At 32.8% G+C, this 16,524-nt stretch overlaps 2 protein-coding genes across 4 annotated transcripts in view; one reads left to right on the top strand and one right to left on the bottom strand.

The window, feature by feature from the left end:
- Window positions 1-18: 18 nt before the first annotated feature.
- LOC140054836 (leucine-rich repeat- and IQ domain-containing protein 1-like) lies at window positions 19-12,081 on the bottom strand. 2 transcript variants are annotated; one of them, XM_072099929.1, is made up of 26 exons: window positions 11,956-12,081; window positions 11,347-11,562; window positions 10,925-11,048; window positions 10,441-10,535; window positions 10,208-10,313; window positions 9,869-10,098; window positions 9,400-9,614; window positions 8,865-9,026; window positions 7,833-8,666; window positions 7,593-7,734; window positions 7,328-7,480; window positions 7,064-7,214; window positions 6,635-6,828; window positions 6,179-6,383; window positions 5,717-5,807; window positions 5,320-5,481; window positions 4,707-5,117; window positions 4,250-4,472; window positions 3,818-3,943; window positions 3,343-3,680; window positions 2,291-2,367; window positions 1,987-2,091; window positions 1,717-1,792; window positions 1,347-1,482; window positions 844-940; window positions 19-675 (listed from the first exon to the last, which is right to left on the bottom strand). In XM_072099929.1, exons 2-26 carry the CDS (start codon window positions 11,488-11,490, stop codon window positions 569-571), a joined length of 4,704 nt encoding a protein of 1,567 aa, XP_071956030.1. In that variant the 5' UTR covers window positions 11,491-11,562; window positions 11,956-12,081; the 3' UTR covers window positions 19-568. The 2 variants fall into 2 exon arrangements, with proteins under 2 accessions (XP_071956030.1, XP_071956031.1); XM_072099930.1 differs by having other exon boundaries at window positions 12,012-12,078.
- Window positions 12,082-12,238: 157 nt separating this feature from the next.
- The window catches only part of LOC140054838 (serine/threonine-protein kinase BRSK2-like), a 56,671-nt gene continuing 52,385 nt past the window's right edge, over window positions 12,239-16,524 (top strand). For both annotated transcript variants that reach the window (XM_072099933.1, XM_072099932.1), the window contains exon 1: window positions 12,239-12,372. In XM_072099933.1, coding sequence (XP_071956034.1) covers window positions 12,303-12,372 — 70 coding nt within the window. In that variant the 5' untranslated portion in view covers window positions 12,239-12,302. The remainder of the gene's footprint in view (window positions 12,373-16,524) is intronic.

Here is a 16,524-nt window from a genome sequence, read left to right as displayed (position 1 = left end):
ATTATTGTAATAGACACAGTGAAAACTTTAAAAATACATACAGTAATAGATTTAATTTATTTTTATTTATATTATAATATAGGTTTTATACATACAAATAACTATTATAGACTAGAATAATAGGATTATTTTTTAGTTCACCATTATCTTTATCTAACTCATGATAATAATGTCAGTGGAGGATATCAGGTTCCTCTTGTCAAAAATATATGGATAAGCTAGAGTCTTTTAATCTGAAAATCTAATTAGTAGGCAAGCTCTGTCTACAAAAATGTGATGTACCCATATATGGACATGATGATGTCATATTTAAAGCTCTGTCTACACTATCTAGCTTGACAAAAAAAGTGTGATGTGCCCAAATATGGTAATACGTAGGTGGTGTGCCAAAATATGGTAGTGGTATACCCAAATATGGTAGTGATATGACATCATAATGTCCATATATGGTCACATCACATTTTTTTGTAAGTTTGATAATGTAGACAGAGCTTAAGATGAGTGACGGAGGCATATCAGGCTCTCTCTCTATATTGGATTAAATTGTTACCACAACTTCCAGTTGTTATCAGTTTTTGTAGTAGCCTCTATTTTTAGCCTTCGCTTCCAGACGTTGTCTTGTATGATTAGTTGGAGCTGACTTTGTTTTGAGTGTTAAAAGCTGAATATTGGTAGCTGGAAGAAAACATTTGAAATTTATTTTTTGTCTTACGTGGGTTCATCCCACTTTTATTTGCATATACTATACAGTACATTTAACATTTATTTACATTGTCACAGAAACATAGTTTGAATAACAGAAATATATTAAGTTATTTTCAACCTTTTCTGAACTACACTCACCATCTGGAGATGAAAATGAATGACTACGATGACGAAGGGAAGAAGCAGACACAGTACTTTTGCTGTCAACAGACTGCAGATCCATTGACGGACTTGCCTACAAAATATAGAACAATTTAAACAGGTTTGTTTAACATTTTTACCAATTTTCTATTAAAATATTATTATTTCTTAATTTTGTTATTATTTTAGACTCATTTCCCAGCCTAACATTGTGCTCCCGGATTACAAAAAAATAACTGAATTTTTATGCATTCAAAATATAACAAAAAGGCTTACACACAAGCCAATTTATGATATTTAATCCATGGTATCTGCATTTTTTCCTGAAAGGAAAGGGGATTCCTCTCACATAGCTGTCACACAATGCTGCTTGTGACGCCACACACTGCACTCCTTACTTCTTGATAATAGAGAGAGGATGCTGTTGACCTAAAGAAAACACCACCTCCCATTTTTTAAACTTCAGACGTTGGCATATACGTTATTTGTTGTGAACTTACAATTAACTGAACACGTCCTTGCAAGACATCTGGGCTCATCCTAGGAAGGCTAGGCTCACTCGTTGCATGCCTTCCCATCATGCTTTTGGACTTTAGTCTAGAATCACTTGGATTATTTACTTGTGAGTGTAGCCATCTATAAAGAAAGCATATCATACCATTTATATCAGCATAAACAATATAATGATGAAAACAGAACAAAAGTAAATCAATGAGGCAGAATCACCTAAATGTTATAAAAAAAATTGAGAGACTCTCCACAAAGAAATACAGAATGCAAAATTAAATTAAAACAACATTTTAATACAGTAGATAATTATTCATTTCAAAATTTTATATAAAAACTGATATTAATGTTTTCTAAACTTACTCAAAAGTTCTTTGGTTTTTTTCTTCAAATTCCTTCTGCGGGGCCTGCTCTTGATAGGCCGCTTCTTCTGCTCGACCTTAATATAAAAATCATTATTAAAATATTTTTGTAGAAATAATATATTTTATTGTTTTTATTATGATAAAATATTGGCCAGATTGTAGTCTAATTGAATGACTTTGTGTAGGTACTTTTTTTTTAAATAAAAAATAAAACCAATGTGTATTTGCTTTAGTAAAAGAACAAAAAAACAAAGTAATATTTCTTTACCTTGAAAATAGTCTTTGCGTTGTACACCTTTCTTAGCAAGTTGTATCGGTTGTTTACGTGAAGTATCTTGTAATTTCTTGATCATTTTGAGTCTTTGCATTGGATCTAAACAAAAATATGCAAAAACCTTTTAATTGGCCAAGTCATTGAAGGTATAATGTAGGTATGGTGGAATGACATGTTCACAAGTAAATTGTAATCCGCTTATGTATATTTGTAATCGGATTTGCTGACAACCGACATTTCTTTGTTTTTAAGAAGAAAAGTAAGGTTTCTTGTACACTATCTTGAAATTGACACTCACCATCAACTTTTTTCTTTCCTTTCATCTTTCTGGCTCTTTTCATCATCAGAGCTGCTGTACTTTCATCCTTAAAGCCCCTGAGAAAATTAAATTGACAGAATTGCCATGATTAATTGAAAAAGATTAAATAAACTAATAATAATACTATATCTACACTTTACAGATTAGCCTGGTGAAGGAATAGTGCTTTCCGAAAGATTGCCACTTCTTTAGCTGTTATACTTTACTGATTTTGATTTAGCTTTCTGCTTATTTTATTTTGTATCCTCCATTGAGGTACAGTCACTGATACCCATAGCATTGTCTTTTTTTTTCAGTGCTTATTTTATTTTGTATCCTCCATTGAGGTACAGCCACTGATACCCATAGCATTGTCTTTTTTTTCAGTGCTTATTTTATTTTGTATCCTCCATTGAGGTACAGTCACTGATACCCATAGCATTGTCTTTTTTTTTTCAGTGCTTATTTTATTTTGTATCCATTGAGGTACAGTCACTGATACCCATAGCATTGTCTTTTTTTTTCAGTGCTTATTTTATTTTGTATCCTCCATTGAGGTACAGCCACTGATACCCATAGCATTGTCTTTTTTTTCAGTGCTTATTTTATTTTGTATCTCCATTGAGGTCCAGCCACTGATACCCATAGCATTGTCTTTTTTTTCAGTGCTTATTTTATTTTGTATCTCCATTGAGGTCCAGCCACTGATACCCATAGCATTGTATTTTTTTTCAGTGCTTATTTTATTTTGTATCCATTGAGGTACAGCCACTGATACCCATAGCATTGTCTTTCTTTTCAGTGCTTATTTTATTTTGTATCTCCATTGAGGTCCAGCCACTGATACCCATAGCATTGTCTTTTTTTTCAGTGCTTATTTTATTTTGTATCTCCATTGAGATCTGACCACTGATACCCATAGCATTGTAATTTTTTCTTTTAAAAATAAAAAAAAATATTTTTATAAAATAAAAAATGTGTATCTCCATTGATATCCAGCAAATGATGCCATGTCATTTTTGTCAGTAATCCACCTAGATTCTTTATCTTACCACTCTTCTGATATTTGTTCCTCTTTCTCACTTCTACTCGTCTTCAAAGTACCGCTTAAACCTGATAAAGGGGGTAGAGGAGGCTTCCCTGCGAGCGTGTTCTTATCTCTCGACGTCTCGGAGTAAGTACTCATGTTTGAGTCTTCTTCTACAATTAAAACATCTGGCGAGGCTTTGTTGTTTTGTTGTGGTGAATTGATATTTCTCCAAGCATGACGAATTGTTCTACTTGGTGGTCGCTCCTGTGTTGGTGGACTTGGAAGGTGCTGGGAAGTGGAAGGAGGTAAGGTTGGGTGGGCCTGTGGAAGCTGGGGTTCATCTGTAGGCCTCCAGTCACTCTGTATGAGAAAAAGTGTTTAAAAATTTAAGTTTACAAAGTATGTACCATATGATATTTCAAAGAGTAGGTTCATCCTATCTGATTCACTCACTAGTGTGATGGTTTTATTATTTCTTCTTTAGACATGATACTAACCTCGACATAATCAAATGTTGAAAGATCAATTTCTGGGTAGAGTTCGTCTTCATCTTCAAACTCTACAACTGATTTTTGTCTGGCATTCCTGAGGCAGCGCCGTGTTCTGATACCATGCCACCATGCCTGCAATGGAAAGTGCAGTGCTGGTACTATTTTTTCTTTTAAATTAAAACAGTGTTCAGACTAATGACTTTCCAGAAATCATTAGGGAGCTTTCAATTTTTGACCAACGACCAAACTATGTCATGTTAGTTCATTGTGTTAATGAGGAAATATTGGGACGTGTGTTCTCGCTCCTCACCTCGACACAGGTTTGATGGTTTCTAGGTCCAGACAACAACCAACAACACATCAATTGACCTGACCTAGGTTGGTCGTTGGTCCAAATAAAGCTCCCTATTTTCAAATGAAGCCTAGCTAAAGACTTACCTGAATCATGGTAACAGCAGCTACGTGCATAGCATTGTATTTATTCCTGTCTTGTTGAACACACTTCCTTATTTCTCTGACCCTGTTACTGGCCATATCACCTCGCCAGAAAGTCTGTATAGTGACAGCTGCCAGCCATCGTTCTGCGTGCTTGCGGATATCGCGTCTGATGCAGTGACCACGCCATTGAGCTTGGATGATGGTGGCTGCACGGTCAGTTTGTCTGAATTAAGATGCAAAACACAAAGTTAACAACTACCATATTCAATATTATATTACTCCTAACAACAATCTTTTATTTACTATGTTAGATACTAAATAGTAATAATAAATAATAATAGATAGATTTATAGCGCAAATAAACGATGTCTTTATGCGCTCAAAAATAAAGAGAAAGAGTGGAAACCAAAAGGAAGAGAACAAAAAGACAAAACACCAAAATAAACAAAATTTGTACCTTTTCCCTTTAGTTTGCTCCACAAATGCTTTTGTTGTTATCACCCCTGTTCTTAAATCACTTGATCCTCTCCTGTTTCCAGTAGTTTTATCTGAGCCACCTGATGTAGTAGACACCACTGCATTAACTGTGTGGTTGGCAGCCACTTGGCCTGTAAGGTCCACCTGACCAGTAGAAGCCACCTCACCCACAATTGGTCCAACATTCACACAGTCTGTACCCTCGTCTGGTCTTGATTTACTGAGCCTAGGATCTACCTGAACATCATCATTCGCTGGTACAACTTTAATTATTGTAGTGTCTCCGTATTCATGCATATAGCGATGGTCCTTCATTACTCCCTCCATCTTTTTAAGGTATGTCTGCTCAAGTTTGGGCAGCCCTTCTAGGTCACCTTGATCTTTCAAGAGTCTAGACACAATAGAAATCAAAAGTAAATTTAAAATACTGTATTCTTATTACTTATCATAAAAATTTATTGAAAAAAACACATTAATTTAAAAACATAAAACATAATGACATTTGGGGGATTTACAAATTATTTACAATACTTGTATATAATTAAATGAATAAAATAAATAATTGAATTTTAACAAAACAAAGCCAGACTTACTTAAATTCTCTGTTCCACTTTACATGTAGATTCTCCTGGAACCTGATTTGTGACTCACACGATTCCTCAAATTCAGTAACACTATGTTCTGGTAGTGTGTCACATTCAATTTTCTCTGAATCTAAATTCTTTAAGCGTGGCAGCAAAGATAATACATGACATCTATAAAGATAAATTGGTATTCTGATTATTAAGCAAATAATAAAAAACGTTTTTGTATTATGCATTGTTGTAAAAAATAATTTTGTTTACCAGAAATGTATTTGTTTATTTTTAATGATATTTTACGAGGGTGGTCCATCCATTCGGGACCCTCACAAAAATACAATATGACTATAAACATGCAACAATAACAATAAAAATAAGATAAACAAAAAAATATAATCTGTATAGTTACTTGAATGATTTTTCTTCTTTAACTGGATTTCCGTCAATTAGCAAATTCTGTAGTTTCTTAAATAACTCTAATCCAGAGAGTTTTGTAACTTCTAAAAATAAATTGAAATTATAGCCAATTAGAAGTCATTCGTAAAAGCGGTGAAAATGGTTCTTCTGCTTCATCTTCCTTTTTTGGTTTATCTTAGGATATTTTATGTATTAATTTTGTGTGTAAAACAATTAGAAACATTGCATTAGGTGATATATAAGACTACCATTAATATTATATTATTACTATATCTTTAATTATTTAAAGTTCAGTCAACTCTTCCAAAACCGGAAACTCTAGAATCCCAATACCAGACTTTTTTCAAACAGCCCCAAATTCATTTTTACCATTAAAAACACATTCAGAATAGCAGACATATTTGGCCAGCCCAAAGGTGTCTGGTGATGGTAATATTACATTTTTTGTTACTACCTGAGATATAGTTGTGTCTGACATCCAGCAAGCTGAGATATGGTAACCCAGTAAGTGAAGGTGGTACTTCTTCAAGACTGTTCTCAGAGATGTTGAGGTCTCTTAAGCACGGTAGCCAACAATCAAACAAAGGATCTAACTGGCTTATACTATTATTGCACACATTTAATTTCTGTAGCAGGACTTGATTCTTGAGAGACGGGATCTGTCAAATAAATGTAAGAAACTTGAAAACTGTTTTATAAAATGTTTTGATGTGTTGTCGGTCATCGTCTGAACCTAGATAACTCTGCATGCGCAAATTAATTAACAAGACATAGTTTGGTCATCGGTCATCCCGATTGATAGCCCATGTTTGCTTTGCTTTGTCGTTGGTGCAATGATCAAAACAATTTTGTCATATATGCTATGGATTTTAAATTCTCTAGTTGTAACAATATACTACATTATACTAACCTGTGAAAGGTTGTTACTGGCTAGGTTCAATTGTGTTACTAGACAACAGTTTTCTAAGCCCTCAATGGAAGACAGATGGTTGTTACTAAGATCAACTTGTTGGAGAAGAGCTAATGATCCCAGGCCTTGCATTGTCATTAGCTGGTTATGACTCATATCCAACACTTGTAGGTTGGAAAATGAAGCAATACACCCTGCAATACAAATCACAAGCAGAAATCAACAAAACTACAACATGTAGCCACAAGAAATAAAGCGGTGCGGTTTTCACAAGAAAAGAGAACAATCTCTGTTCAAGCCACTTGGTTGTCAAAGGCCTACGTGAAAAAGTGGTCAGGTTGAAACCTTACAAACCATACTGGTGGCTACGGCCCTGTACAATGGTATAATTAGTGTCATGATGTTCCACATAAAATGTTTGATACTTACCAACTTTTGTAATTTTATTATAAGATACAGTTAGTCTCCTTAATCCAGTACACCCATCTAATCCATGAACAGTGGAGAGGTTATTATGGCTGAGATGGAGACTACACAAATCATTTTTCTCTTTGCAATTTATGAACTCAATTTTATTGTTCTACAGATTAAAACAAATTTCAAACATATTAATTATTACAGACAAAAGTGAAAGTTGTTGTAAATTAAACTTTTCTTTCAAATGAATAGAAAAATAAAGCATTTGTGTTTTACCGTAACATCAATGTATCTAACATTCTTCAAATTTTCTACACCTTCAAGCGCAACCAGATTACAGTTATGTATTTCCATAGCAACCAAGTAACTGCATTGATCCAAAGAGGTCAGAGTGCACCCAGGCAAGTCACTTAGCCTTACAGTAGTAACCTTGATTAAAAACAAAACAGATTATTGGCATTTTAGAAACAAAAGGATTATTACATTCACAGTAGCACATGAATGATGTATATTTTGAGAAAGCTGCAACTTTTTAACTTACCTCAGCTAATGATGTCTGTAGTGAAGAAGATGCTAGTATCTGCTCTTTTGTGAGTGGTTGAAGTTTTTTCGCAGATGCTGGCCGTCTCTTCTGGCGTTGAACTATCTTCTGATTAGAACCCTTTAACTGACTTTGAATTTTACTATATTGACGCAAATAAATAAACATTTAGTTTATGGCAATCACTTGTAAAGCAGCGCTAACAATTCAAATTATCTAGACAAAAGCAATATTTTTTACCTGAAGGGAACACAAGTCTGAATCCACTGTAACCTCTTTGCTTCAAGAGCTTCTGGAAGAGGTGACAGTAAGTTTAATTCTGGTAATCCTTTTACAGAAGTCACATTCTCCAAACCATTAGTAGCACCAGACAAATGTGACAAATCATTGCTAGGTATTTCATCATTGTTATTTTCAACTAAACTGTTAACATTAGAAAAGGTTTCTTCAGCTTTTTTGGAGAGTCCCTCTGATGTGTCTTTAGAGGAACTACTATTACTAGATTGCACAACAGTTGGTTTTTCTTCAATGTTATCTATAGGTGATAATTCCTTACAATTTGCTACCATAATATCTTTGAAAGATGTTTCAAGGGTTTTGATTGGAAGTTTATTTAGTGATTCTGGAGAAATATCACTAGTTGGTACTTTCTGACTAAATTCTTTATCAATGTTTTTTTTAGTTAAGGTCACAGCCTCTACAACATCTAGCTTCATTTTGGAACTATCTTTTTCTTCCCTGTCTCTATTGCATTCATTTGAGCACTCTTCATCTTTAATTTCACTACTTTCTTCATGTTTGTTAAATGAATTTATTTGCTCTTTTTGCTTTTCTTTTGCTTCTTCTTTAGACTTTTCATTTTCTGCTTTTATTTTAGCAAGAATCTCCTTTTCTCTCTTTTCTAGTTCTAATCTTGCCTTTTCCTCTTCTTCCATTTTTAGTCGTTCACTTTCAAGTCTTTCTTGTTCAATTCGTTCCTTCTCAAGCCTTTCTTTTTTCTCCTTTTCTATTCTTTTTCTTTCTGCTTCTTTTCTTTCTTCTTCTTCTTTCTTAAGTTGTTCTTCCTTTTGCTTCCTGAAAAGAAATATAAGAAAGTTTTCCAATACATACAACAACATTATAAGCTCTGTCTACACTATCAAACTAGTTTGACAAAAAAAAGTGTTGTGCCCAAAAATGGTAGTGATATGCACAAATATGGCAGTGATATGACATCATCATGTCCATATATGGGCACATCATACTGAAATAAATGCTTACTGACACTCATACCTTTCTTCCTCCTGCTTACGTTTCTTTTCCATAATTTCTTTCTTTTTCTTTTGTTCTTCCTTCCTTCTTTCAGTAAGAATCTCACACTGTCTATCCTGTTCTCTTTTTTCTTTCAATTCTTCAAGCATTTTATGCATACGTTTCAGGTATGGTTTTCTTGTTCTGTAAGTAAACAGTTTTTTTAAAAATACATAAAACATTTGTAGTATGATTTATATTACAGAATACTGATCACTGATAATATTTATTTGTCAATTTGGAAAGTATTAAAACAAAGGAAATACATTTTCAAACTGGGGAATAAAATAAAAGGTTTGTGGGAATCCTGAGGGCATAGCTCATGGACTATACCATTTGTGGAGAGGGGTTTTCAATGAAAATTTCTACTTTTCGAGTTATATCTCGCTCTTTGATGTGAAAGGACTATTGTCGGTTTATCCAGGTAAGCTAGGCACGAAATAGACAACAATAATACAAGATACAATTTAAAACATATAAACACAAAGCAATGTTTTTGATGGCAGTTGTTACCTACCTATAAGACCTGAAGACGGATTGGATAAGAATAGCTGCTTTTTTTTCCATTTTTTCCTTCTGAGCTTTCCTAAGTAAAAGTTCTTCGTCAAAGACTTTCTTCTCTTCTTCCATCTTTTTTGTGAAGTCCTGTATCTCTTCTTTGTATTGCTGAAGTGACGCTTCCATTTTCTTGCTTTCTTCGTGTAGTTCTTGTTTTATTTTTTCTTGCTCAACCTAAACAGTATATTAAATCATAAATAGGTTGATACTTGTCTGAATAGTAAACTAAAACGTACAGTCATCATAGGCGGATTTAAGGCTCACCTCCCCACTGTACTCCTAAATTTTGAAGACTATACAGTTCAAAAGATAGAATTTCAGAACTTCTTAGGCCAGTGTCTCATGGTTGTCATTTTTCTTCTTTTAAAGCAACTTATATTACAATAAATAATTAATTCATGACATGATATTAATTAAGAAAGCCTTACATTTCTAGCTTGAATCATTTCTTGTTCTTTCTTTGCATTCTCTTTCATAACCCGTTGTCTAGTATTATATAATTCCTGTTCTCTACGAGCTTCTGTCTGAAGGTGGAGCTCACGTTCTTTCGCTGCAACCATGCTCCTAGCTCTGTGCTTTTCTTCTAGCTCAATTATCTGTTTCTGAGCTGCCTGTTCCAAAATGTCTGCCTCAACTATTACTGCTATTTTACCATTTTCTGAAACAAAATGGAACTCTTAAACTTCGCTAAAGTTGCCATAAATTTCTGATGCAGTTAGTGGATTAAATTGACAAAAGTTAAATAAAGTATTAAAATTGCTTTTTACCTTCTGTAATGTCATAATCTTTTTGCTGTTGAAGATTTGCATCTCCCTCCCCCTGCTTTGTAATTTTGACATCCACAGCATCTTCATTTTCAAGTTCACTTATTACCTGTGAAAAAATAAAAATGGATTTCATTAAAAACAAAAATAATGGCAAAGAATGTAAAAGCATTGCGTTTAAAGTTCCAATAAATTTTCTTTAATTAAATCTTGTTTTCAAATAACTAAAAACTTACCCGATCACGAAGCTCTTCTGGGTCTTCCCCAAGAATGAATGCTAGTTCATTTAACTCTTTAGATTTGTAATAAAAATCTTCATTTTTTTCTAAAACTATTGAGGAAAAAAATAATTTCTTTGTCATCATTAAATTGAAAATACACATTTGTATTACTTTTAACAATAAAAGCTCTTGTTTACTCTATCAAACTTTATGTGAAAAAAAAAGTGATATGCCCATATATGGACATGATGATGTCATATCGTTATATTTATTCAACCACATTATGATATAACTACCATATTTGGGCACATCACACTTTTTATAGTAGTTTGATAGTGTAAACAGAGCTTTAGTAATTATAAGATCAGCCATCATTTCCTAGATTTTTGTAAACTAAATATTCCTCATTCAGTAATATAATAATTATATAAGCTACAGTATTTATAGTAGTAACAATGTAAAAGCACTCATTGAATTCATCTATTAAAAAATGTTTTACCTGAGGTATCTTGCAATATCTGATCACATTCTTCAAGTTCCTTAGTGAAACCTTCTGTTCTGCTCTGAACTCGGAGCAAGTAATTTGACACAGTGTCTGGAACATCCTCATCTATAACATCATCCTAATAAAGTGGTATCACATTAGATATCAATTATTTTCAAACTAACAATACATCATCATAAATTTTGTATATTCGAGTTGTAGCTCTCTTCTCGGAGAGAATAGTCCAATGTTGGTTTATCCAGGTAAGCTAGGCACGAAATAGACTTGTATATATTTTAATAATGTGTACATCAAAATTAAATAAAGTGGGATGAGTCAACAAAAGACAAAACATCATCTACAAAAAATTATTTCTAACTTTAAATACTAAATTACAAATCAAATTAATTAAGTTGTTTTATTATCTCAATAATTACATCACTAATTATGTTTTCTTCATCATCATCTTCTTCAAGGTTGTTTACATCAAGCGCATCTAATTCACGTTGTATTTCATCTTCAATCCAACCATCGTCTTCTCCTGAGGGCGGCTCCTCCTGTACAGATTCTTTCATACTCATCACTGCTAACCCTAAGGAAGGTGTCCTCTTATTTGGTCAGATATATGCAAGATTTATCATTTCACACATTGCCTAAATTACAACAAATGAAAAATAAAACAACAATTTTCTTCATTAATAACAATAAAATAACTTATTTTTATTATAGGCCTTACTATACCTAAATATTGTTTTAAATATTTTTAATTTAATAATAATTAATATATATACAGATAAATTAATAACATTTTAAACTCAATTAATACAACATGGATTACTAAAGACTAATAAAGTGCAATACTAACTATTCTGTGTCACTTCACACTCTAGGTAGGCCTACAACCACCATCACCACCGACCCTTCCCCCGGCCCCGTCTACTCCCTCCACTCTCCCTCCCTCTTCTGCCCTGCCTGAACAAGTCACAAGAATAAGCTATAATATACTAGGCCTATATAGCCTAGAAAATGTTAGTTTAGAACCTTACTTTCTTATTATTGATTATTGAACATTTCTTCAACTCATAAGTGAAATTATATTTACAAAATTTAGATAATAGGCCTCCGTTTCCAGTGTAAACAAAATCTTCGTTACTAATATTCGAGTGTTGTGTTGTGATCTCAAGTACTTAGTCTAAAAATGTATTGAGGGCGCCCTCCTAGTCTAAAAAATGTTAATGAGTTTATGAATTATCAAGCGGGTAATAATAATACGCGATGAATGGAGTTGTTTCCAGAGTTGATTGTTAAATGGAATTTATTTGTCAACAGAGTTGATGTTTTTGATGCATTTATTATGATATTGTAGTGATTATTGTCACTTAAAGTTGGAAATATGTCTAACGGAGATATGCAATACGTAGGACCATATAAACTTGAGAAAACCCTAGGCAAGGGTCAAACCGGTAAGGCGCTCTTCTTTACGTTTTTTTCATCATCTAGGCCTAACTAAGAGCAGCGGGGTACCAAATCGTCTGCAACATCATCAGCTGAAAATTGACAGATGGAGCTGTCAGTGTGCTGTTATTATTATCCGTTTTAGATTAGAATATTCACTCTTCCTTTTAGAATACATTTGATCATTGAATTAATTTTTGTACATATTATAACATTGTTTTGGTTTATTAATAATAAATAAATGATGATTTTAGATCATCATCAAGAAAATTTAAAATAATGTTTATTTTTTTACTTTAGTCTTATTACTCCATGATGGTTGAATTTGAACCCACCTACTAACTATTTTGATTTTTCATAATTTGTTATTATAATATTAAAATATTTTATTTTTAATATGTAACATCCGCCTACCTTTTTTACAGAATTGTATTGTAAATAAATCTTTTTTAACCAAAAGTTTTGTTGCTTAATCGTGATGTTGTATTTTGTTGTATATCTGGGTTGTTATTTTAAATATATTTCTTTATTTAATGTACTGTACTATTGAATTTAGTATGATTATTTTATGTCCACATTTTATTATTGACAAAATAAATTGAATCTTAAATCTTATTATATTTTGTTGATTCCACCAAAATTAACAAACAAGTAAATACAGTACATGTTTACAGGAAACAAATTACAGTATATTAATGTGAATACAAAAAAAAATATTTTTTCGGCCACAAGGTATGGTATATATACAATACAGTTTTCAAGTAATGTACACAGGCCTCAATGTACAGATAATGTAATTAAAGTCAATTATCGTGTTTTCAACAAGGGCAGTAAATACTACCTTGAATCAACCATTGTATCATTGTGTATTTTAAATATTAAATATTGACAGTACTCAAGAGCAAGTAATGTTGATTATACAGGTAGGCATGGCTTTACTACATCCTGTTGATTTATTGTACTCCTTCCTAGGACAAGGCTACAGTAAAGAATCATACTTTAACTGTAAGGTTGCATAAACATAGTACCAACATCATAAATGACCTTGAATTGCCCTGTGTACATAGCTCGGGCAAAGGGTATAAAGTAGTGCAGCAGCAGAGCTGTTTTAATGCACAAATCCCAGTTAAAATCTTTGCAGTATAAACCTTTGTCTACACTATCAATCTTTATGTGACAACAAAATGTGATGTGCCCAAATATGGACATGATGATGTCAGTGTAGCATAGCAAAAAGCTATACAAAACAACCTTATTGCTACACATTTCTAAAATTGTGTAGCAAAAAAGACAATACAAAACTATGTTTTTCTCGACTAAAAAATCAGTTTGATTAGCAATAATTGCTAAACAAAATTTTAAAATGAAATTGTTCCCTGCCATATACTGTATGGACATGATGATGATGTTATATCACTCTACCATATTTGTTTTATCACTACCATAATTGGGCACATCACACTTTTTTGTCAAACTAGTTTGATAGTGTAGACAGAGCTTTATAATTTGTTAAACCAAAATAACAACAAATTGTTTAGTTCTTCTGATGCATTTTGACAAGTTTGATGACGTCGGTTGAAATGAGAAAAAAAAAAAAATCTTATCTTGCCGATCGATATTCATGTACTTAATATCCTTCTTTGTCAAAAGGTGACGATAACCTTGTTAGGTAATACTAGTATTGCCATTACATCATGGGCATGTTACAGTCAATCAGTTTAATAATAACAGTTACTTACAGTACCATTATCAGTCAGTGCCAACGTGACACTCTGCAGTTACCACAGTAATACTGTACTACTATAGTTATGCACTTGTCAATTGTATGACCCACTATACTACCTCCGAGAGAGGTGTGTCCAATGTGCGTCATACAGTATCTTATGAATACCATGACGCACCCTTGCATAAAAAATGTGACTTACCTTTAGATGACCACGGCACACCTATTTTAACGCACTGTGACCATGTTGTTTATGATACAGTATGGTAGGTGGTAAAGTGACGGACATTGACACACCATTGTTAATTGATGTGACGATCTAGGTTTTTTGTCGCACCCCTGCGTCAGTAATTATTTGTAAATGACACACCCATGACGCACCTCCCCCGGGAGTCGTATAGTGGGTCATACAATTGACAAGTGCATAACTATATTGCAAAAATATATAATACAAAATAAGCATACCAAATCATAATGTCAGCCATTATTACGTAAAGCTGTGCGATGATAACAAGCTGATGACTCACGTCTTATAGCAGTCACTTTTTATTGACATCCATTAATTCTACACAAGCCTTTTTTATTAACTTGTCCTTGTTTTAGGTTCATATTCACTGAACTTGGGTATACAGTTAATCTAACGTAGTAGTGGCAACAACCATGACATTTGTTAAAGATACTATTTTATGGTTTTTCTTTTGTACTGTGTAACATGCGGTATAGATAAAAGATCAACAATAACAATTTATGCAGACCATTCTCCAGAGAATTTTACATTCTTCAGAGAATTTTACATTCTTCATCATGTACTGTAAGAATGTATTACTGTGACTCCAATATTTTTGTAAAAAAAGCGTTGTTTTCTTTGTATAATTATTTATTTGCTGATACTAATAGTGATACAAGAGCGCATATTTTTTTTTTAAAGTTCAATTTGCATTATAGCTGATGGATGCATGAGATGTCATTTCCTGAAAAATGATTGGTTGAGAATACTTTGAAAGCAGAAACTGTTTGGGCTATTATACAGTACAGTACTAATTTTGCTGTTCAGCACACTATCAAACTTGAGAAACTGAAATATACAGTACAGTTGTATCGTACATACTGTACGGCATTTCTGGAATTCATTCATATGTGACACAAATAACTTTTCCTAGTGAAAACGGCTTTATGTTACAGAAAACAAAAAACTTAAATTTCTAACAATTAAAACAATACTGATATTTTATGAAAGTAAACAGGACAATAATTTATGATTTTCAATTAAACAATTTTATCAAAATACTGCATACAAAAATATTTGACAATAGATTATACTGTATTTACTATTGATACAGAAATAATGTTAGATGATTAATAATTACTACTATCTTGATCAAGCCGTGAAGATCAAGCTGCTGTTGAAGTGTTCACTTATAATCAATAGCATTATATTTATCATTAACAACATTTGTTTATTTAGCTTTGATATCAAATTTATTTATCAACTGCAATTATTAAAATACAACATACTTGATGATTCATAACTGACTGGAACCTCAAGGTTTTGGATTATCTAGAACTATTAGCTTTGACATTTGGTATCCAAGTCTTAGCCATCACATACTGTAGTACTGAGCATATAAAACTGAATGGTGGGACCCAAGTTGACTTTAATATTACGCAGTTTAGCCATTACTCTTATGCTCAGCTGTCTACACTATCAAACTTTATGTGACAAAAATATGAGATGTGCCCAAATATGGACATATGACATCATACCTCTACCATATTTGGGTATATCACTACTATTATGTGTGGCTTTTTTTGTCAAACTAGTTTGATAGTGTGAACAGAGCTTTAAATAAGCAAAATAGTGGATCTTGATTAATTATAGAATATTTAAATCAATGGATTTAGCAACTACTAGAATGTCAATTAACATAATCCTTTAACGAACCGTAAACATGAGTGTTCTATATCATGTCCATTCCAAAATTGAAAGCAGAAGTAATCGGGTAAAGGTGTTATTCCATAGAATAGGAATCGAATCATAAACTGGTGTAACATTATGTTACTACTACTACTATATATTTTATTTATTACCAGCATATTTTGTATTGAGGGTGGCCTAATCAGTTTCAGTGAAGACACTGATCCTAGGACTGTTGTTGCACTGACCTAATAAGTAATATAATAATCCATTTTAATTAAGCAGAAAGTACACACTAAATTATGTTGTTGTTTTTCACCTAAAGCTAGCACAAGTGTGTCTATGTGTAGTTTGGGAGGGATAGCATAGTCATAACTATACATTGTGTCACACTTAAGTTTAAGCAAACTCAGGTCTCTACTAATTCATTGGTACACTTTGTACACCATGGAAAGGTATAGCTACAATGTAAAACTGTACCTAAACAAGGCCAACAGCCATAAGTCGCGTGCTAAAACGCAT

Source organism: Antedon mediterranea, chromosome 7 (assembly GCF_964355755.1).
Source record: "Antedon mediterranea chromosome 7, ecAntMedi1.1, whole genome shotgun sequence".
Lineage (NCBI taxonomy): Eukaryota > Metazoa > Echinodermata > Crinoidea > Comatulida > Antedonidae > Antedon > Antedon mediterranea.
Note: the sequence above shows the minus strand (reverse complement) of the source record. Positions and strands in the feature narration are given on the sequence as shown.